Raw genomic sequence first — 24,164 nt, 5'->3', positions numbered from 1 at the left:
AAAAAAAAACACCAACTCCAGCCATTCCCCAGCGCTGGAAGTTGCTCCCGGGTCTGGGTCGGTAACCAGACACGCGTGTCGCCCGAGGGCTGGCGGGGAGGAACTGAGCCAGACGGGGACACAAAGGAGGGGGGGCAGCCCCAGACGAATCGTCCCCGCCCCGCGGTAGCGGAGCCCGGCACCGCCGAGCCCCGCGGGACGTGGGGCTCGGCGGTGCCGGGCTCCGCCACCGCGGGGCGGGGACAGGGAGATGCCCCCGGTGTCCCCGTCCCCCCCCCTTTTGTCTGGCTCCGGGGTGACTCGGTCCCCCTCCGGTGACACCTGGCGGGACGCGGGGGGGGGGGGGGGAGAAGCGCTTAGTCGTCCGCCCGGGGATGATATCGCGACCGGTGACTGCTTAGCGACAGTTGTTGTTGTTGTAGCGGTTCTCGGGTGAGGTGGGAGAGGGTCGAGAGTGTCCAGATTTTGGGGGGGGGGGGAGGGGGTTAGTTCTCCCGGCCGTGCAGGCAGAGCTTTGCGAAGAGGTCTTGCTTCTACCAAGCAGCGTATCGCTCACGTTAATGACCGAAACCATTAACCAAAAAAAACCCCAAAACCCAATCCCCCAAAAACCAGGCGGTAAAATGAACCCCGATTTGCAGTATTCCTGCTCAAACTATCCTACCAGAATTCTTTCTTAACATAACTTAATCTAAATGTAATGCCTTTGCTCCCCAAACCATCAGCAGTTATTAACTGTGACTCTTGTGATGGGCTCTGTGTGCAAGGAAAGACTCTGTCAACTTACGCTTACAAATCTGGTATGTTCTAAGAAAATAATTAAATTTTCATAAACTTTCCCTGTCGGTTTCTTAGCAAAACCAACTCATTTTTAAAGCTATGAGTAGGTTTCCTCAACAAGTTTAAAAGTTGAGAAGGGGATGATTTACCCCCCTTGTTTTGTCCAGGAATGCGAGATAGCATATTTTAAAAGTTAATAAGTATTAAAATCCACGAGGAGCATTAAAAGTATATTTCAAACTCTTGTGCTTTCTGCAGCTAAGGCGCTGGGCTGCAGACCCACCAGCCAGTTAAGCATTTGCAGCCTCCACGCAGAGCAGAGGTTATTCACATGGCTGTTCGAGAAACTCCATTCATATATCTGACTACCTGGATTTGAATAGAAACCAGACAGCAATTCTTTCGTCCCAGCCACTATTCGCCCCGCTGGACAATAGAGATTTGTTAGCACACAGGCACAAGCCCTGGGACACAAAGCTGGAGGCAGCAGAGATAGGGGCTTCAGTGCACAGGAAATTACAGCTTTTGATGCACTGTTGGCAGGTCTGCCGGTTCAGAAAAGCAACATGACTGTGCCATGTTTAAGAGCTCCTTACTGCCATTTTTAACCACCTAGAATGTCATAAAAGCTTTATTGTCACAGTACATAAAATCATGAAGTCCATATGGTTACTTTTCAGCTGCGGTCGCTGCCCTGTGTCTGGAAGGCAGAAGCGTGATCTGGCTGGAGATTTTAATTCACCGGTGGGGGGCGGGGGGGATTAAAAGAATTTTGAGGACAGAAAACCTCAAAGTGTTTATAAAAAACAGAGATTCATTACTGAGGCAGCTGATGTCTAGCCTGAGATGTGTTTGTGTTCTAATGGACTTCATTTTAATGGTGGCTGTAAGGGGATGAGGCGGACAGCTGATTTCATCATAAAAGCTTCAGTAAATTTGCTCTGTGCATCTCCTGTATCAGTTGTGTAGGAGGACATTACTCAGTTGTGTCAACTTGGCAAATACCAAAATAAATAAGAAAAATAAAACCAAAATGTTCAGTGTCTGGTACCTCCCATTTCCCCTACTTTCCCCCCAGTCCAGAGTTAAAATGAGAACTCCTCAGAGACTGGGCTTTAATCCGCTGATTGGAGCCAATGAGCAGAAATTATCAAGATCAGAAAACCAACCAGCGGGTTTTATTAGATGAAAAGCCTGCCCCTCACTGTGCACGGTGCCTCAGCTGAGGGGCGGAAGTCGGTTCGATCTTCACCCGAACAGCAGGAGGATTTGGGCTGTTCCTCATTTTCCCTATTTTTCCATAAATCTTACCTACCCTACCAACTTCACCAGATAAAATATCCAGTCAGACTGGGTATTAAGACTCTTAAAATTTGCACAGGCATACAGCATGAGAGAGCAGCCAGGACTGTCTCTACATGCAAGTGTCACTACAAGCGCAGCAGGAATGACTTAGCTCTCTTCTTCACCCAGGAAAAACAATGAAATTGAGAGTTGTAATACATTGATTGCAGTTGTGAAATGTGTGTTTTTATTATGAACTGCAGAGATACAAAGTATCATAAAATATAAGGTTGGGCTGTTTGCTGCTCTTAAGCATATTTTATCAATGCAATCCTTGTGACCTCAGAAAAAGGGGAAGAATTTTTGAAGTGAGGAAAACAGGTCCATCTTTCAAGGTACCTGGGAGATACCCAGGAAGACTTGTGCTGATGCTGTGCACCAGCCTATTAGGCAGACGATGGACTTACTTCCATTATTCCTTTGAGCAACATAGGGCAAAAAAAGACCTAGATGACTGAAACAACACAATTTTTGAAAAAAGTTAAATCCTCTCTAAGGTGCTACTTGTAAGATTAATAACACATCCATATATGTGAGGGGCCAGCTCATAATTTTCAACTGCTGTTTCTGAACATTAGAAATACAAATGTGAATGTAAATACTTTTCACAGGAGTCAGTTTTGTCTGAATAATTATATAATTTCCTTGAATTCTCTTCCTGATGCAGTACAATGGCTTGGGTGTATTACTTCTCAGTAAAACTTGGGTGATAAGAATCAGGCTAGATTACAATCAAGCTATTTTGATTTTTTTTCTTGCTGGTACTTACAAATCCAGAAGGACCTACCTAAAATAAGCCTTTGAACAAAAATATTCTGGATTGTTTTTAAAAAAGGCTAAGGATATTGATGGCTCTACCTACAAAGCACTTTTAGATTAAATACCATGGTATTCTTAAAATACAGCAACCTCCTCAGTTACCTGTAAGACTGCTAATACTTGATGTTCATCTGGAGGCTGATTTTAAAACCCACCCCTTGAAAGTGCTGCCTAAAAAAAAAAAATATGCTGGAAAGTTAAATTCTGCCCTTGGAGTTTGAATACCTGTTAAGCATATCACTTTGAATGGCAAACAGACCATCAGAGGTTGGCAAAAAGAGCTTCTGCCTAATCAAAATAGCCATAAAAGGAATGTCTGGGCATAACCCGCCCCCGTAAACATCTGCATACTCAGCTTGGACATGGGAATAATCCCATCATGCACGTAAGAAGAGGATGCTGATGGCTGTTCTTGTGTGGTCAGTTTTTTTAAACCGCACATAGAAATAACAGATAATTCAAAAGTCAGTTTTCCAAACTGCAGTTATGGCTATTCCAGTAGAAAGTTTATAAAGACTCACAAAAAAGAAGAAACCTGTTAACCATTAACAGACTTGGAAGCCGCAGCTGATGCAAAAGACCAACACATATATATTAATGAATAGTCAGATTATATAGTATTGCATTCCAGGGTTAGTTGCCAATAAGAATGCATCAGGTATGCTGAAATCTAGCAATACGCTTGGCAATTTAACAAAAAAATGAGTCCTAAGAATTTCATTTTATCTTGGTGATAGCCAGCAGATGCTGTAATCATTTCAAAACCACAGTATTGATTAATATCACTCGGAAGTTTCAAACGTTAAGAACTCAAAAGACAACAATGAGGTATTTTTATGTTAAGGATAATGTGAAAGCATGTGTTTTTTTCATAAGAAGCAACATGGACGTACAGACTGATGATATCACCTTTTTAAATTGACTTCAGTCATTCTCACTTTCCCTGTACTGCCTGAAAATAGTTTGAACCATCAGCAGCTGTCCTGAACCATAATACAAAGAAATTAACACAATCACCATGAACGGCCATTGCATAAAACTGCAAATTTTGAGTGTACTGAAGTGCTGCATCTCAATACCAAAACCCCTTCTACATTAACAATTAATTGTGCCACCTAAATACACGTGCGTGTGAATAAGTATTGTAGGAAGCTTGAGAACAGGAATTCTGCCTGCTCAGTAGCAGGTCACTTTCAATCTTAGCTGCCTTGCAACTGTACACAGTTTGGTTTTGCAACACCACATTACTCAGACCTGCGGTTAACCCGCATTTGACACAAGAAGGCCAGACTGTCTGAGATGAGATGCCAAAATGTGATTAAGAGCAGCAGAACGCTCGGGGCAGGCGTGCTGAAGTGGACGGGCACAGAGCGGCACACGGGGCACTAACGTGTCTCCCCACCAGACACTGGGGCTGCTCCACAGCACAACTCACAACTGCTTTTAATGCACAGTAGACATCATCTGTGTGTTCTGATGGTGGCTCCAGTGCCAGGCACGATGAACCTCAGAAGTGACGCAGTCATTTCTTGCCAAATACAGGCACATTGAAACAGAGTTGGTGAGGTCCAGCAAACCATAGGTTATCAATCCAAAACATTCCTGTGGTACGTTTACTGGTTCTTAATTTGGTAACCTAAATCAGTTTATAGTTTTCTTGAATTCTTGAAAGCATTCAAGGCTTTACTACTTAGTTTCTTTCGGGCTTACTGGCAAACCATACATTTACTTTAGCACAAAAGTACACATCCGTCCTTTCTCACGTGTAGAAAGTCTGTAGCGCCTTCTGTAAATAACGCTACATTTCAAGTCTGATGTCATGAATAAAAAGGATCAGTCTGGTCTGTAAACAGAGGTGGTCAGGGTTTAAGCATACAGACTGTAATTTCCAGTCTCCCATATTTGCTTACATTTACAGCTGCACACATGCCAATGCCCTGGAGTGTCAGCAGTTCCCATTTACATAATCACAGTGCCTTTAAATCTGGGTACCACTAGCTCTTGGGCTTCGAGCTGAACAGACCAGACCAAGGGAACAAGAGAGCTCTCACCTAGCCAGAGAACATTATGCCTTCATGAGGAAGTCTGACAGGGCAGCTGCATTACAAAATATGGTTATACAAGGGACATGAAAACTCTCCTCTGGAACTGGATGCTATGAATGGCTATTCGTATTCAGATTTATTTCTTTAGGTGGAGTCTCAAATTCAGATTTTTACGTGATAACACGTTTGCACACAAGGTTCATATGACAAATACAGATTCTAGTTATAAAACAGAATGCATTCAAGTTTGCCATATATTTTTTTCTGCTAAAGATTTAAATATCATGTGGCTTTAGCTTTCTTTCTGTTCACTGAATATCAAGGTCAATTAGGAATGATGTCTGGCTAGTACTCTCAGAGCAGATTAGACAGTTGCATCAAAAACTAGGACCATGTATAGGTCATCTGTTACTGTGACCTAGATTTCTGAGAATCTGTTCAATTTGTTTTATTGAAAATGTGGTACTCCCTCAGTTCTGTTTCTCATAGCAAACCTCTCTATAATAGCAGAAAATAGCTTTATTAGATACTTAAGAGACGTTGCTTACTACTTCTGCTAAGACACAAAGAAAATCAAATCCATGCAGCAGACCTGTGCCTGTCATCCATTTAATTTTAAAATAACTTAAGGTTCTGAAAGGCTTATGCCTTATAATCTAAAGCATTTGGTCCACATGCCAAATACTAAGCAATCTGAAATACATAATAGCTTAGCTTCAGCTTTGTTTGCCCTATTTAATTCATTTTTTTCCTTCAGTAAACAGTGGATAGATGCAATATTTCTGCAGTCTACTTTGGAAATGAAGAACATGCTGAAATATTTGAGTAAAGTGAGGCTATTTCATTTGTATCATCTGTATGAGCTTTGTGGTGCCCTCGAAGGATAGTTGGTTTGGATTGCTCAGCCTGAGAGCAGAACCAGACTTCCCTCCTAAAGCCCTGGTGTTTACTTATTGAGTATAAAGATTGTGCTATCTGAATTTTGACAATATTGCAGTATATCCACCTATGCTTTCTGGGTTGTCATTCTGAAACCACATAAAAGCAGATTTCCATTTGGAACATTTTATGACAAATTTCCTTTCCTCTCACCACTCTTAATTGTTCCGGTTACAAAGCAATTACTGAAACATAGATCATGCAAACACACTGGTTTGTTAGTGTAAGTATTTGGGAGAGGGAAGGGGAGAAGGTCTATCTTAAAATATTAGAAAATATTTTCTAAACACCAATGAGTTCAGTGTAAAAGGAAAACTATGAAAATAATGAAGTGATTGCAGAATCCGCAATTCAAAGAACAGTACGCCAACCAAATTTTAGAATTATCATCATCAGTCTCTGTGGCTTATCATGCTGTGGTACAAAACACATATAGAACAGTTGTGCTCTCATCACACCCCAGGAGGAAAGGTAGGTAATACAATCAAACAGCAGTAGAAAGGGCACCAAAAAAAAATAATAAAATGTGACCATAGATTGAGATCCACAGATTAAAGTCTCTAGCATTGTACTTAGTGAATCTGTTTTTTGGTTGGTTTTTTTTTTTCAAAATTCTAAAGCTAGTTCTACTAAGTCATCGGAATTTTATACTACTTTCATATTCAAACTTTTATATGCATCTTACAGCACACTGGGACCAATTTATTTTGTAGGCAAGATAAAAAAACAGCAATATTTGGGTGATGTTATCCAAAGATCATTCTTCTAAATGAACATAAGTACATTTTCTCCTTTTTGTTTCACATGATGGCTGCATTTAAATAGGCTAAATGTATAATTCAGAAAAGAATGGCTGAGTCCTGCTCACCTGGGGGTCATATCTACATCCATCCCATATTTAAAAGCACACAAAAGCAAAGAAATTAAATATATAGGAGGGGGGGAGGAACTCTTTCTTCCAACAGAATATTTGCCTGGTAACCAGATACAAGAGAACACCTTTTTTTTCCCTAAAATAATACTTAGTTGTTCTGCAAGAGTCTTAGAAGATACTTCTATTTTAAATTTTAATACCTGAAGAACAGTTACAAAGGTGGTGCTGCTCTCTGCTTGAGCAGCATACACAAGAGCAGTGGAAAGAAAAGTATCACAGAAATAGGGCTGCAGTTCTCTAAGGTCAATGCTGTGTGTGCATGCTGTAGTTCAGATAATTTGTAAACAAGGCTAAATGAATTTGGTGTGAAAATGTGAACAAACAGCAATGAAACGCAGTGGAGATTTGTCCATCGCATGGATTAGACCATGCGTAGGATGTAATAATGTTTTTTTCCTGACAGCAAGGAGCACTATACATTGAGGCCTCATGGTACCTGCTGTGACTAAACAGGAGTAGCCAAACCCAGAAAGTGGGAAGCCAGCATCTTGCACAAGTTCAGCGAGATCAGGGCACTTGTTCTGTGTGTAGCACCCATTCAGCTCATGAGGAAGATGTACTTCTCATTGAAAGAATAATGCATTTCCAGCTAAGTCACATGTTGGCAAGTGATAAAAAATCTCACAACGGCTAGGAAGAGGAGAATGGGGAAGATGATAGGATGGATTGTCACCTTTTTCCTGCTCATTACGACGTCATTGTAATGTCATTTTCTTTCCTTCAGTTATTTACAGTTATTGGAAGTAAAATCTTTTATTGTACTGAGTGTATCGTGAAATGGAGTCTTACAAGATGGCAGCATAAAATTGACCCAGAGGTGCCATGCTGCCAAAACTGAACCAAAAAGTGAGATTTTAGAGGCATTTCTTTTGAGAACAACTCCAAATCTTGAACTCTATCAGATGAGAATTGCTGGGTTATAAAGCTGAAAAACAGAAACTAATTATCTTCAAAGGGACAGTTATCAATGAATCGGGAGGAGACATTATGGTTATGAAAAGCAAATCGTTCATTTGATTCCTTCCCATCCATACTGCTTCCCAAGCAGGTAACCTAAGCTTTATCCAGCTAGTATTGCTAATATTCCAAACAGTGAGTCAAATATAAAAGTCCCAATTAGCATATGAAAAAAAAAAATCTCTATTTTTATATTGTTATGTATGATCAGTGTGCGAACAGGGGCATGCTGCAGCAGTTAAAATGGGGGTCATGCCACTGGTCTGGAGTCGCAGGAAGCCACCTGTGAAACATCCTGCTCAGCAACGGACCTTCCCTTCTGTAGCAGGGATCATGTTTTAGTATAGTCTTTAAAAATCAAGCCATATAAACAAAAGAGATACCTCAAATTTCTCTCCTGATTAGTTTGCAAGATGCTTTTCCCATGTTTGTCAATCGCACATGCAGGTTCTGGGCATTTCTTCAGTATCTCAAATCAAAAAACTAAAATGATTCCTTGTAAGACACACATACGAGGGTAGGCATCACATTCAGAATGAGCTCACACAATGAAGGCTTCGCAGCATGCACTGGCTCATCAAAACCAAAGATGACCTTAATTCCAAAAAAACAGGATTCTCTTTAACATTATCGTCTCCAGCTACATTATACATTTCAGAAACAATAACAAGGGAATCGCAGCTTGACTGTCGAGACTAGTACGAGAACGGAAGGCATTTTCTGCCCTCCCTACCCTGAAAAAGACTGGCCAAGTCCAGTCTAACTAGTTCCAATCTCAGAGCAAAAAGGCAGTTCTCTGCAACGGAACTAATTTTTGCGAAGACTGTCATACTGATGACTGTGCCAGCAATTTCTAAAATGCTAAAAGGCAGAAAACAATCTCAGTAACAGAATCATCTGCAGTTAGGATCATCTCTCTCCTTCTTAAAACGGAGGCACAGGAACTATGCCTAAATTCACAGCTAATGGGAAATCTTTCTGATCTTCACAGAGACACAGAGTTGCCAGCCAAGAAGAGCAGTCAGCATAGGAGTATCTTCTGAAGAAGTACTTATCTTAAATTCACCACCATGATAAAGATAAAGCGTCCTAGGTCTAAGGCAATGCAGTATTTCAGTGATGAAGAATTGTTAGCATGTTTAATATACCAAAAGAGACAATGTTATTTGTATCTACAGAAGCTGCTTACCCAGCATTAGATGTGTCAGGGCATAGTACAACTGCAGGAATTTGTCAGGAGGACACCTGAGATTCCTCTCTATTAAAAATGATGAATCTAATATAGACAATAATCTTAATGGCAACAACTGTTATCTTAAAAGATGGGGGATAAAAGTTTACAGGAAAGCTGTGCAAATTCATGAAAACAAAAATGCATTCATGGTTACTGAATGCACAGAAGCCCGTCTCCAGAAGCCTCTCTGTGTTGAAAAATGTCTGGAAGACAGGAGATGGTTAGTAGGAAATATGGAAGTTTCTCCTCCTTGTATCCTTTTCTAAACATCCATTAGCCACTGTTTTGATTGTATTTTAGTCAGAACTGCTTTATTGATTGCAGCCAACAGCTACAATTCAATAATGGTCCCAAACATGAAGGCAGTTTTTTCCCAACAAAGACAATTTCTGAAGTTATGTGAAACGAGATGAAGATACACTTATTATTAAGACATCCTGGGCTGATGTCATTTTCATTCCATGTACGCTGCAGGTACAAACAGCTCATAAATGCAGCTTGCTCCAAAAACCATCCCTGCTGGGTCTACTCAGAAAAACATCCGTTACGCCACCCTTGGGGTGCTGGAAAGCTGTTGCGGTCCTGAAGAAGCCCCTTATCTTCTCCCCAGTTTGCCCGGGTGAAGTTGTACTTAGTCCTTTGGAAAATTTGGTGAAGAGGCAGTCAGGTCTTGCAACACTGTGCGTCTGATCCCTTCACCTTACACAAAAACAACTTTGGAGACAGAATAGCGAGCTGGAGTCTAATCCAGTACGATCAGTCCTGTGTAAGTAGGTCAGCAAGAAAGCTTCTGACCGTGGTAACATCTTCCAGCCCCAGCCGCCCTTCTCACTACAAGCAAATTTTACAAATACTTCCTTTAGCAGGTAACAAGAGATGGAGGGTTTGGTTCTGAGAGCTTGTGTGTTTGTTCTAGAAAGGTAAAACAAGTTTTGTTTAAAAAATACAACTATTTCAGCAGCTTGGAAAAAGTTCAGTAAAGAGCTTAAAAAATTAGAGGGCATCTGATTACTCAACCTGGGATGTCACATTTCAAGAACATCCAGACTAGCTCATTCATAAATGCCTTATTTTATCATGTTTGACAAAAAGAATCAAAACCAAAATAATTTTACTTTTCTGCTAAAATCACTTGCTGAGACTTAGTCCAATATTTCCCAAGAACAAGGAGTATGTAATACAAAATAGTTTTGTTGCAAAATCGCCTCCCTGTAGTTCAAAAAAAGCTTTCCACTCTCCCATATGCTCTTGAAACAGAAGTTCGCACATCGAGTTTCTGAAGGGCAAGTCAAACCATTTTTCCCTGCTAACACTCATCTTCAAGGTTCTGCTTTCCCCCTGCAAAACCAGACCCATTACCAAGCTCAAGGCAGTGTTGCTCTGCTCTATGTGGCTTATTTGTGCAGGTGAAGATACTAACAGACAGGACAAAACTCCCTAGCCTTTGCTGGTTTGCTTCAGAGAACTTTATTTTACTGGTGACAGTCTTTCCGATTATTTAATTGCTCTTAAACCTGTTCAGCTCAGTGATGTCTTTAGGGCAGTCTGTACCAGAACTGGACAAAGTATCATTTCAGCAGTTACAGAAGAACTAAAAGCAGATGCAACAGGCTCTGTTCCTATTCAATATTTCATTGTTTGCACAGTAGTAAAAGTCAGATTGTGCACACACATGCAGTTAATTATCTACCATAGCAAGTACCGCTTCATACAGTGGAGTCCTTTATGTTCACACATGGTCTATATTCCTTGTTCCCAAACATGTAACTTTGCATTGGACTATACCAAAGCAGTCACTTATGCTTGGTTTATCTAGAGATACAGACTTGTGTCACTTTTCTGTCTAAAAAACCCCAAACCTGCTAACACCTGCTACTATGTTTCTCCCAGGCCAGTAACAGCAATGTTTTAGGACAGGGCAAACAGTCACTCTAAGACTGCACCAACTGGATCAAGTTCCCACTTAGAATTGCATTGAGACCTACCCGTTTGTCATTTTTTAATCCTTTTAACATTTGCCACAGCAAATTTGTATCATACCAGTTTAAGTTGTCATACAGCATTAAGTCAAACACCTTACAAAAGTCTAGGGTATGTTGCATCCAAAAGCAAGCTTGTCAACTGAAAATCAGATCAAAATAACTTGGCAAGTCCTCCATAAATCACTGGAAACTGGTATTAACAGCATTTCTCTCAGGTCCCAGAAGAGCTCTGCATTGATTTTCTCTAGGATCACTGTCACAGCACTATGTTTTAAAAGGGCAAATGGAACAGACTGGTAACTGTCCTCTGATTTCATGTAGTCCCAAGACTTGTCAAGTAGTAGGCAGTCCAAGGAGCTTTTGGACAGTTTAAAAAAATAATCTCCAGTGCTAATTGTAGAAGACGGCTGAATCTGAAGTGTTTGGCCATGGCATTGCTACTTAAATGCTTGCTCAAATTTCAGTGAAACAACAGCAATAACTAAAAATACTGCCAGCGATTACATGCTCTTGTCTCCCTGTTGTCTCGTCAAGGTGTATTTGCATGCTTACGCTGCTGAAGTCATTTACATCTACAAAGAAAACACATTTTTGTAGTACAATTAAAACTTGTTACAGGACAAAGTAAACATGCTTGCCCATGGCATTTCCATGGATGCTTCAAGGCAGGCACTAAGACTCTTGTGTTGTGTGCTGAGCACAATCTCAGCCCTGATTTTCATACGCTGGAGTTGCACACCTCCCTTGTAAGAGTCACAGCTATAGCACGGGGGGGATGGAAGGGAAAGTATAGCTGTTTTACTACCAGATACATACGTTAAATTTATTTAGTGACACCTTAGGGCAGTGCCATTAGGATTCCTGCCCTGCTATAAATAAAAGCCTTATTGTGTGGAACTAATAGAACGATTGAATTAGGGTGTAAGAATTGTTCAGGCACCATAAATACACAGCACCAGAAACATCCACAAAATTAACTAAATCCTGTCCCCGTACTTCAGACAATCATCAGGTTAGCAGCCTCTTAGTTTCAGGGTTTGTGTGCATATTTTGAGGAAACCATTTTCTTTATACAGAAACCCATTCTCTCCACTGTAAGTTGAAAGGAAACCCCATGTGCTCTGAATCTACAATATTTTCATTGTAAAGTTCTACTTCAGCAATCCACTACCTCCCTGATTCACGTCACTACACTGATGACCTCAGAGGGATTCCAATTTATAAGGCGTTCCACGTACAGAGCTAACAGAGTCAGGCTTTCAGAGACCCATGCCCCATGGTTGACTGCCTTTAGCATCCAGGGGAGGTGTCGGGTCCACTTAATGCTTTTTCCACAACAGAAAATAATAATTAAGCAGTAACAATAGAGGTGGCAACTGTCAACTATGGGCTGGTTTCAGTGCTTGCTAGGCAAAAAGTCTGAGAGGAAGGTATGTTGAAAATTCATGGCAGGTAATAACTTTCAGGGTGTGTCAGACCAAACTAAGCAGGCCACAGAATAACAACGTCAACAGCACCTTACCAGTTCTGCCACGCTAATGCAAAAAAGTGAACAGAAGTTCTTGTGGTAAGACACAGGCAATCACTTGAGCAACAGTAACAAGAAGTAGTACTAGGAGTATGTGGAACAGAAATCCTATCTCCGTGCTGGTAGCACTCACTACTGTAGTTTTCACATGGCTCTTGCTGTAACAGGTAATCCTCTCTTAAGTTTCCTTCACTATATAGATCTATACATATGTATGTATGTATATACACACACACACCCCCTCCCCAGAGAGAGAAAGGACTGGAGAATGGAAAAAGAACATGGATTTTGTATGCAGTTCTGGGGGTAAAACTTCCAACAACAGAACAGTTTTAAAGATTTCATCTTTTTCTATCCTGAGCCTTGCACATATTGCCCAGTTACAGTTTCCAGAGAATTATTTTATCATTTCAGAATCTGTCCAAAAATCTAGCTGATGGGGAGCTTTGAACTTTGCAAGAGGGAAGGAACATGCAGCCAGGATACAGAAATAACATGTACAGTTTGTTTTTAACATTCAGAAGAAATTCAAGCTCTCAAATCATGAAATGAGAAGATGAAAGTTACCAAGTCCAAGGTCAGCAGAGGTACAAAAGGAGGAACAAGTAGTGAACTGAGGAAAAAGCCTCTCTCACAATGTAGTTTAAATATAAACAGACTGGTTTGGTTTGTTAAAACCAAAATTTCATGGTTGACTTGAACTTAGTTTCCTTGATTTATGTTATACCTACCACATGTAGTCACCCTTCACACTGGGACACTCATGAGGCTTAACACTCGAGGCTGAGCATTGCTTGTTATTAATTCAAATTTTCTTTGTTCTTTCCACCAGCTCCTACTCCAAAAAGATGGCAAGAAAAAGGTGAGACTAATTCTCAGAGAATTCTTTTGATTTTCAGTATCAGTTGATGTTTAATGATACCATTAAAATCAGTCCATTTAAGTGCGACTACAAACTCTATTCTGGGAGCAAGCTCATCTCTTAGACAGCTTACTCAATATAGTAGATGGTTTCAAGTACTTTACTAGACAATACACTTACTGTTAAGTTACATGTATCAGCTCAGGATATTCAGAGACACTTAACAGTCCCTACGACAAGAGAAAATACTCTCAATTAAAAGCAAGTCTCCAGAACTTAAGTGATAAATTATCCCCACTAACTATGTAGGCTGCACTTCACTTACAGCAAAGTTATTTCAGATGTAGCAGCAGATTTCATTTTTAACAAACAAGCTTCAAATAATTCCTCCTCTCAAACCATGCAAGCCAGGTGGAAAAAGTGAGATAATTAGACAGATGCAATATAGAGATTTAAAGAGAATAAATCCCTTTTGCCACTTTTCAGGGGAAAGATAATGCAATTCATTTATTCTAACCAGTACATTCTTAGGCAGACATTTACATATTCAGTTTAAAACATGCAGTTAAGCTGCTCCAATAATGTTCTAGATCACATTAAAAATGATCCAAGCATCAGAAGGACTTCTCATGCAGTGGTTCACTCTGGGCAGGATTTCCCATACCCCTGAACGCCAGGCTGCTCAATCTCTGTTACAGGGAATGGAGGAATCCAACTTTAAACAGTTAAAGTCCAGCACTAAATGCCTCTGTAAACTTGCCCATGGCATACAGACTCACTGGTGATTCAGTGATGCCCTTTCATGCTTTCAGCTGCCACAGACACAACTCTAGAGGATTTACCAGTGAGTTTCTTGCAGCATGTAGGGCCACAACATCTCAGTAGCTCAGAGTATCAGACAAGTTAGCGAGCAGAGGGAAGAAACGATTGGGTGAAGAAGCTGCAGCCAATACCAAAAACATTCTAGGGTCAAGTTAATCCAGTTGGAATCAAGTGACTGAAGAAGCATTGTGACCAATCCCCATCCCACTCCCCAGCAGCTCTGCCCAGGAAGATGTTCCTGCCATTGAAGGGTCATCTTAGTTGAGCCAAGCAGTTGCTGAGAATCTGCATGCTGTAAAGCAGTGGCACAAATAAAGCCTTTAAAAACCCGTGGTCAAGAAGAGAGGGGATAGGAGCTGTACAAATAAAAACAGACATTATGTACTCCAGTAAGAAGTAGATTCCCTCTGCACTCTCACTTTCGTTGGTTTACAGTTATGGGTGTCCCCCCGACTTTTTTTTTTTTTTAAGTGAACTTTATAAAGAAATCTGAAAGATTATAAACACCCTTAGCATAGCTATTTAGAATATGCATATCCACAGGAGGAAACGCTTTTTCACAACTGCAATTCAGATATATTCAAAGTTGTTTTAAAGAAACACTAAGTCAACTTAGCATCCATAACTGTAGTGTTACACTTCTGCAATTCATTAGTCCTCATGGTTCCATTTCGTAATTAAAATACTTGCAGTTTAAGACTTTACAATAAAGAATGTGCAGTCCTCAGCAGTGTTTCCACTGCTAGTCTATGGAAAACATATGCATGGAAAATATGTACAGCGCATGTATACAGCCATCTTTGGATAGCTTCAGTGAACATTCAACGCTGTCGGTGAGTTTGAGAACTAGAAAAAACCATCGACCGTTGACTGTACCTTGAGGTTTATCACAAACCCTCTGTTAAATGGAAAGCTTGAACCTTCATAGTTTTTCACATATGGTTGCCATTAACAGGTCATGATTTACAGATTATATTAAGAGCTACAGAGGTTGAGTTTTTCCAGTTCTTCTACTTTCTCCAACAATGAATTGGTGTATAAGAAATGTTTGTTTTCTCTTAAAAAAAAAAATTAAAACTTTATACTAGAGCAGAATTTCTGCAAAACAAAGTATCTGAGAGTAACGGAAGGTTTTGTATGGGCAGCACAAAAGCAGTAACGTATCTGCACCATATGGTATGCTTGGAAACAAATCTGAGCATGGTGTATGTTCAAAATAGCAGAATACAGGCCAGATCAGGAGGGAAACCTCGTTTCCATTTGGGCTGGCAACTTGAGCTTCACTGGAAAAAGCTTTGGAATGTCAGTTCATTTGCTCACAGGAACCTGCGCTCGATTTCAGCAGCTGCTCACCGGGAACGCTGGCCGAGGACCGGATCCCTCCCAGCAAGGTCCAGCTGCTCCTTCGACTCACGCTGTCGCTTTACGACTAGACTAGCAAGAAAATGTCCTTCCTTTCAAAGGAACAGAAAGTCAAATGCACAGGCACCTCAGCAGTATCTACATGGTACCCTTTCTATCCCGTCTGGGTGACTAGATGTAGGACTGTACACAGCAGGCTCTGACAGCGCATGACTTCACAAGGGAGCAGGCAGTTGGTTTGCCCCCACAGGGACTGCAGAACCCATAAAAGAAGAAACTACTCAAAGCACATGCCAGGGAATGTTGTCTCAGGCTGCTCTAGAGGAAGAGATCTTGTAACGGGTATAATTTTACTTCTGTATACAGTCACAGATGGGTAGCACTTAATAAAATAGATACCTGTCTCAGGACCAAGAGAAAGCACAGGCTCTTGAAAGTTAAGGCTGTTCCCTTCAAGCACACTTTGCACCTTTATATGCTTGTACCATATGACCTAGTGGCATTAAAATATCAAAACAGGCCTTTGTCAAAACACATGCCAGTAGAAGGTGGTTCAGCTGATAGTTACATGCACCATCAGAGCCTTCCTACCGTAAAGGACTAAAATGCATAACGTCTAAAAATCTTGAACCACGCAGAAGTTCACCATCTGAAACAGTTGCTCAAAGTGATAAACCACTTGTCAACAGCAGTGGAGACCTCGGTAATCATGATGGCATTGTAGTTCTTTTGATAGCCAAGAAGTAGACTCAATGAGGAAATGATAGGCCAAGGGGTAATGGCTTTAAACTGAAAGAGGGTAGATGTAGATTAGATGTAAGGAAGAAGTTCTTCCCGGTGAGGGTGGTGAGGCACTGGAACAGGTTGCCCAGAGAAGTTGTGGATGCCCCATCCCTGGCAGTGTTCAAGGCCAGGTCAGATGGGGCTTTGAGCAGCCTGGTCTAGCGGAAGGCATCCCTGCCCATGGCAGGGGGGGGGGAACGAGATGATCTTTAAGGTCCCTTCCAGCCCAAACCATTCTAGGAGTCTATGATAGATGCTTTTAAGCAGGATGTGTCTCATACTGGTGTAATGCAAATACTTCCAGGATGAGGCCCAGCCCTCACTGAGATAGAGGACAATGTGCTTCTTGAGAATTTTTGGAAAAGAATTTAAACACAAGAATAGGGAAGGTTCAGTGAATGCACCATTTTCGAACCCTTGGGGTACACAGAGTCAAAAACCATGTAAACTACAAAACAGATACTCCTGACCACAAGAATCTGTAGTATAAGTGGCGTAACCAAGCAAAATAAATCACCTCTACCAAAAAAAGGCAATTTATACCATATTTTTAATGTAGTTTCTAAACTGAAGAATGTTTTTCTACTACTCTCCCTGTGAAAGTGTACTTTCCAGAAGTCACCAAGCTTTTAAGAAGCCCTAAAATAGTTGTATGTCCTGAGGTGAAGACGACTGCAATACTATTCCATGTGAAAACACAGTAACAGCAGAGCAGTCTGAAGGAACAGCGCTGCACATCTTTAGCATCTAATGGCTGCAATCAACATTCATTGCTGTCGGTGGGTTTTCATTTCTATCAACTCACTGATCAATGAATGCAAACTGCGGACCAGCTAGCTAAGAGACTGTGCAGTCATACATCTCGGGGCATCTTTCCAGCAGAAAAGTGACTTTTTGCTGAAGAAACACTGTATTAAAGTTCCGCCTCCCAATAACTGTGTAGGGCAGGTCTATAGCTCTGCCATTATCTCACCAAAGTAGTTCAGGACATGTCATCCAGCTCCTTCATGGGTGCTCTTTGCCACCTGACAGCCACTGTGAAGATTAACATCTTACACAGTAGTAAATTCCAGATAAAATAAGTATTCCTTGTAGAAAAGCAGACATTGTATCAGGGCACAAACACAGCTTTTTTTGAGGCATACTAACTGTATGAAGCGTGCCACCTATCTTGTTCTGTGAGAACAAGCTCCTCTTCGATTCAATACTTTAAGAGCTTCTGCAGCAGTGCAAGAAAGATCCTGCCCTCCAGCCCCCCAGACACTCGTGCATTGGACCCTCACAAGTCTATGAAGTCTATTTGTCTGCTGAGGCAGTAGTGTTCTTCTAAACAGAGGAAAATCACAATCCATCCTCAGTGTAGATGGAGTTAGTCCTCCCTGTCATTTATCAGCTTCAAGAGAAGGTGCTTCCACATTGAATACTTCATAAAGAATACAAAAAGCCTTCTGTTTTCAACACGGAAACCTGATCAACAACTGTCAGGTGCATTTCTGTACAAGTCTATACTGCTTACTGAAGCACATTAAAAATAGTATCTTGTATTAGGTATATTTTTGCTGTGAAGTGCTTTTTTAAAGAAAGTTTTACTTGTGCAAACTCAGTAACTTCAAATTTTTCTCATTATACTACAAATTTGAACATTATGTGTAATCTCCACCACAGCTTTACAGCACAAATGAAGGTTTAACTTGAATTCTTTAGTTTGGAGCATTGATATCATTTGTGCTGTAAAGCTGTGGTGTTGGCTCCCATTGACTTTTTTTGACACCTTTACTCTTCCTAACCCTGAAAACCAGCCTCTAGCCACATAGCAAAAGCGATCTGTGAAGACAACACACCAGAAAGGTTTCTCCACGCCTACAAACCAAACTCCTGTCAGAGGTTATACTCCACAAGCAGCTCTAGCCAGGTGATCTCCATCCCAGTATTTTCAACTGAAAGATGACAGTGAGCTGCTACTATAGCAGCTCTTCTTCCTGAAGTTAAAGCCAAGACAGGTCCATCTGTATCAGGAAAATACCAGAAAAAAAAACACAAAAAGAAAATGTACTTCTATATTGACAGATATTATCAGCTTGTTAGTCCTAGCCACATTTCACTGTTCATGTTTCAGCCACCCGCCAAATTTAATCTTTGTTTTACAGTACGTAAGCGATAGGAACAGAGCCACCTCCCTGGACAGCATCATCATAACCCTTCACAGCACTCTCAGCATAACACAGCAAAGCCATCCCATTACTACTGAACAAGAGCCTTCCTGGCCTGGGAAGGGGTCACGTTTCAGAGGACGATGGGTGAAAACAATAGCCTTTCTTCTATCCCTCTTCCCCCAGATTCCCAAAGTCTCTGTTGCCAAGCCACCTTATTCTCATGACAGATACTCCTGAAGGACTTTACATCATGCTGGACTCTGCAGTGTGATGTGGTCCTTCCCCTAGAAACCCTTCCCTGCCCCACTGCTCTCCTCCTCTCCTTCAGGGCTTGGGATCTCCCCGTGCTCTGGGCAGGTATCAGAGCTGCTTCATCAGCCAAAGAGGAGTTGCAGGGCAGAGCAGACCCAGGGTAGTTAGTCAGCAGAAGCAGGGAGCTTTGCAGTACAGTCAGGTCCAGGGAAGTTAGTTCCAGCCAGCTACACACACTGGAAGGCACTGAGCCCTACCATGCTACTGTTTTAAATATTGTTAAAAGATATTTCAATTTGTTTTCCTAGACACCTTAGAAGTTATTTGGATAACTTGCAGTGATCTTATTTAGCCCAGGTTAAATATGAGCACTAAAAGCATGATGTAACTCTTTAAGAAGTGCAGGGGGATTTTTAAAGGGGCAGAACAGTTGATCAACTAACTCAATGTTAATAAAAGTGACACCTAGCTATATAGTCCTTTGGTAAATCTCTACTTGCACCACCAGTAAAGTGTAAACCTAAGCTTTACCTGGTTATAGGAAATGAAACTTCCTCCTGAGACAAGCTATGGAACAACACTGGGTCCTATGAAGTGATCAGTGAGAGATGACGAAGGACTGAAGTTGCAGGGCTTTGGATTGAAAGGGATAGTAAGAACAGGAGGGGGCAAAGCAGAAAATTCTCAATGGTTTAAGATGCTGCTGCAGAGAGCATCCTTCATTGCTGTGGTGGTCAGGGCAAGCTTCAATTACAGCAGAAAAGATGCAGGTCAGAAAAGCTTTGTGCAGGAGGAAGGCTAGTGAGTGCTGGAGCTGCCTGCCTAGGGCAGGCAGGGACCCTCCTGCTCTGTGGGTGTCCAGGGAGGATCAGACACATACTGCCTTGAGACAAAGAACCACTGCCTCTTGAGCTGTCCTCCAGATATTTTTTTTTAATGATTTGCATGACACACCTGTGCCCAGGAATGCCACTCTCTCTGGACAGTGTGATGCAGCAGTTGCAGAGACTACCGTGCAGTAAAGGCAAGAGGCCCCTGCGATGCATACCACCGCTCTCCAAAACACCACGCTCAGCGAGGAGAGGGCAGGACGTGACCGAACAGGGAAAGCGGATGCTGTTTCACTCAGCAGCGGCATCAGTCGATTCACTGTGCAATAAAGGGTCCAAATGCTTTTCTTATGCCTTGTTGACTCCCCCAGTTGCTTACGGGATTACATTAAAGAAGCCTGTTCAGACATGCTGTGCTGATATCCCACAATAACTGTCTCCCTAAGCTTGCTGTACAGTTCAAGTCAGAACAACTTAATAATGACTTTTTAACTCCAATTAGGTGAATAGTCAAAATAAATCCCTCTTGGCTTGTTCTGCTAAAAGACTTAAACTTGTTGAATTTTATACAGGAACAGCTTTACTGAGTTCAGAGTTACAAGCTAAACGGACCAAACTCTTTGCAAAACTGGGGCTTTAGAAAAAAAAAAAATCTCCCCTCTCCCCCAGCCTGACAGTGAAGGGCTCTTTTCAGTCACTGCAGTCACCCATAGCAAGCACTTCCACTGAAACCCTTGGTACGCATGGTAGTTTGATATAGAGCATTGACTACAGTAACATAAAAGTGAACAGCCTGAAAGCATGCCCACCGAGTTGTTTAAACATTATGAAAACTAGACAAATTACTCATTTTTGATGCAATTTGACATTTTGCCTTTGAAATTTCCAATTTTTCAGCCTGTTTGGAAGACTCATTCAAAAGTGAGAGTGCACAGTTTGGATTTTTTCCAGTGGCATCTTACATGATGTATAAGAAAGCACTTGTGTATTATTTTAAAGACATTTCAGCCTACTGGTTTTCCCCACATATACCTCTATGAAAATACAAAAGAAAATACAAAATACCAAAGTCCTGACAAAGGTGTCCACCTTTACTGCAAGGAAATGTGAAAATAATTCACTACAATTACTCCGAATAAGACATTTCAGACAAACAGGAAAAACTACAGTAAAGGGGCCACCCCTCCTGTTTGCTAATGCGTGACAAGCAAAAGGCTTAAGCAGATACTCCAAGATCTCAAATGCTCTGGATGCACAAATAAGCCTAAGAATTCAGTTTTCTACTGTGTTGTAAAAATCCTCAAGTTTTTTGCTTTAATCATGTTTGGTAATGAGACAGCAAGGGAAAAAACTTACTAGGGGAAGACAGGTTAGCAGACATGTTCAGAATTTTTCAAAATCCATGCTTGGGAAGTTTTAGATATTTCTGGCACCAACTGTTCGCTCCCTACCAGAGATCGCCACCCCACAGAACCGCCTGCCCCGGACATGAGCTAAGGCGAACATGTCAAGATGATGCTGAGCACTGGCACGTTCAGTGCTGCCACTGCTACGGAAGTTGGACAGCTGGGGCTGGAGAGGTCTCGGAACTGCCCCAGCAGGAATTGCCAGGGCTCATCTATCAACACCCGGCGGCTCTGGCAGCCAGCGACAGCTAAGCTTGCTGCAGCACTTTAAGGACATTGCCACCCAGCTGTCTGCCCGGCCCTTCGACCCGCTGGCAGGACCCTGGCAGCCCACCAGCGTGCCCACACCCCAGCTGCTGCAGCTCAGCCTGCCCACCAGCACTGAAGGGGTGGTTGATCAAAAGACAGGAAGACATCAAAAGAACTCAAGGAGCTCAGTTTATTCGGTTTATCAAAAGTTTATATAAATATCTTCATAGGGAACAGAAGTTTGACAAGCATTTTTCAGTTTAGCAAAAGATAACAGACATGAAAGCTGTAGCTAGACAAATTCAGACTAGCAATAATATACAATTATTTAAGGGAAAAAGAGGGGGTCATTCAGCTCATGTTGGACAGCCTTGGTTTTAGGATTTGGCAGATACATTCTGATGTGAGAATACTGTGGAAAATTTAGTTTTATTTTAGTACCTTTTAATGCACGAGAGGCCTGAATGCAGTAAATCTGAGCTGCGTTAGGCTACGAAGGTTCAGAGTATTAGCTAATATATCTTCATAAACTATACGTGTGTCTAAACAGCAACTTAAGTTATTCTACATATGCATGTGAAATTATCTGTTTCCACATGAAAGTGATCAACTACATGAAAACCTAGCTAGATGCCTACAAAAGAGTGCTTTATTAATCAACAGGCAAATAACTGCACAGGTGTTTACAACTCAGAGCCTACTGTACATTCATTCCACATGACTGTTCTCATTATAAAGGAAGGAACCATATATTCCTATTGCAGAGGAACCACAGTTCTCCAAAGCTTCAAAGTTCTCCAATAAAAGTAAGTGCAAGTCCATCAGCTCAATGACATATGTGGAAAGGACAGTGTCCTGACTCTGGAAGGCTTTGAGCAGTTCTGAACATCCAAGTATTATTTTTAAAATGAGCTGTCAGTTAATAGTCTGCCACATTTGAAAACTCCAGAGAGTTTCCAAGAAAGACACAAAAAGTTGCTTTAAATGAAAAATTTGCACAGAGCTCATCCCTCTATTATGAACACAATTGTTTTGAATTTATGCCTGTAAATTCCCCAAGTCTGACAAGGACTTGTTGCCATCTAGTGGATTATAGTCGACAAAATGTATTTGGTCTTTCAACCCAGCACATACCACTAGATGGAGTATTAAGAAAGAAATCTTAATTCATATTATTGTAAGTGTCCAGCAGCTCAGATTTTTGGTCTCAAAGTTACAGGCCCAGAATTACAGTGAAATTGCAGAAGATTTCACCAACTGCTTTCAGTTTCATGAGAAATTTCAGGCTATAAATTTCCAAGTATAATACTGAAACACTTTAGATACTTTTATATCAACATAATTTACCAGCACCTCAGGTGTTTATATCACTAACATAGGCATCTACTTTACAGCTTTCACTGATACATCTTTTGCGGCAAAAGATCTTACACAACCTACATTCTGCTGGTGTAAATAGTGATGTACAGACCTGGTCTATGCTGCTTTTGTGAGAAAGATCTGGTCAACAATTGATAAGGGAATCCCCACCTCCATGAGTACGCATTAGCTCTACAACGTCTCAAAGTCTCTACCGTGAAGTATGAATTCATATCTTTGGATTGTGTCAGAATGAGAAATTCCACCTTATCACGTGTGGCAAGAAAAAGGGGTACTTACTGCTCATGGAGTTCATAGGAAGGACAGGAGAAGAAGAACTCATCTGCTCCACATCTGTAGCTAATGGGAAAGTGAAAATGAGAAAGTTGTGATGTGCATGTTACCAAGAAGTCTTTAATTTTGAAAACTTTCATTTACATTTAAAATTGAATATGCATTTCTTTGATGACCTGAGGAAGCTGCTTTGAGAAGCAGTTAATTTTTAACAGTCTCATCCTTCCCTCTTTTAAGATGCTTCTATCTCATACATGTTATCTGCAGATCTACTTTTCTGATCTGTCATATTGGTAATTTGTAACTTGTGATGTTTTGAGAATATCAATTCAGAACAATTTCCAGCACAAAGAAATTCTGAATTATATCAGCTTTAAACTGTATATAATATCAACTTGTAAGCAGAGCATTACTGTGGAATGAAAGGACATGATGATCTCCCATCTGTTTCCAGTGCACCTTCAAAAGATTCCTGATAGGAAGAGAGATCCCCTTCCAAATGCCAGCATTTTGCATGCCTTTGATCTGAAGCAGTGTCAAAAACAAGCATCTTTAAATACAAGGCACTCCAAAAGCCTTATTTTCTAACAGCTGAAAGAAGAAATGGAACCACCTTCCTGCATTTTGCCAATGAAAAAACCCCAAAGTCAGAATGGGATCTGAACCAAATGCCTGATGCCCTCTGCATTTTGGGAAGGGTCCACCTTTCCAGGACACAAACCAGGAAAGAACCATCTTCCAGTAACAGGGTCAGTTTTAACCTAAGATTAAGTAAAACAAAGATACATTCTTTGGGGCTTGATCTCTTTGTCAAAAAAACCACATTCACTCTTAGCACATCACCACAAACACCCAAGTCAAACAAATCAGTCTCCACCTCTATCATTTTGATGCTAGCAGATGCCACATAATTATATATTCTATAATTCTTGTTTAGCTTTAAGACCAATAAATGCATACTACAAGTTTACATTCCTAACCACAGAATACAGTCCCAGAAGCATAACTTCACCCCACAGCCAGGGTTTGCTGTCAGTCCAAATCCTGCATTTCATATTCTTACAATTCCCATTTATTCAGCAGCAGGCAGTTCCCCAAAGACCACTGTTTACACTGAAAAGTGCAAAGTTCTGCTCTAATTAGGCAAACCACAAACAAATGTAAACACTTTAGCAGACCATTTTTACAGAATGTGAAGAGCAGACATAGCACAAAGCTTATGTTAACTTA

At 41.1% G+C, this 24,164-nt stretch overlaps 1 protein-coding gene across 2 annotated transcripts in view; it reads right to left on the bottom strand.

The window, feature by feature from the left end:
- Positions 1-22,991, bottom strand: part of NR6A1 (nuclear receptor subfamily 6, group A, member 1) — a 108,858-nt gene extending 85,867 nt beyond the window's left edge. For both annotated transcript variants that reach the window (XM_010570709.1, XM_010570710.1), the window contains exon 1: positions 22,941-22,991. In XM_010570709.1, coding sequence (XP_010569011.1) covers positions 22,941-22,983 — 43 coding nt within the window. In that variant the 5' untranslated portion in view covers positions 22,984-22,991. The remainder of the gene's footprint in view (positions 1-22,940) is intronic.
- Between the last annotated feature and the right edge of the window lie 1,173 nt (positions 22,992-24,164).

Source organism: Haliaeetus leucocephalus, unplaced genomic scaffold (genome assembly GCF_000737465.1).
Source record: "Haliaeetus leucocephalus isolate CR32 unplaced genomic scaffold, Haliaeetus_leucocephalus-4.0 Scaffold306, whole genome shotgun sequence".
Lineage (NCBI taxonomy): Eukaryota > Metazoa > Chordata > Aves > Accipitriformes > Accipitridae > Haliaeetus > Haliaeetus leucocephalus.
This window is presented reverse-complemented; position numbering and strand designations above follow the sequence as displayed.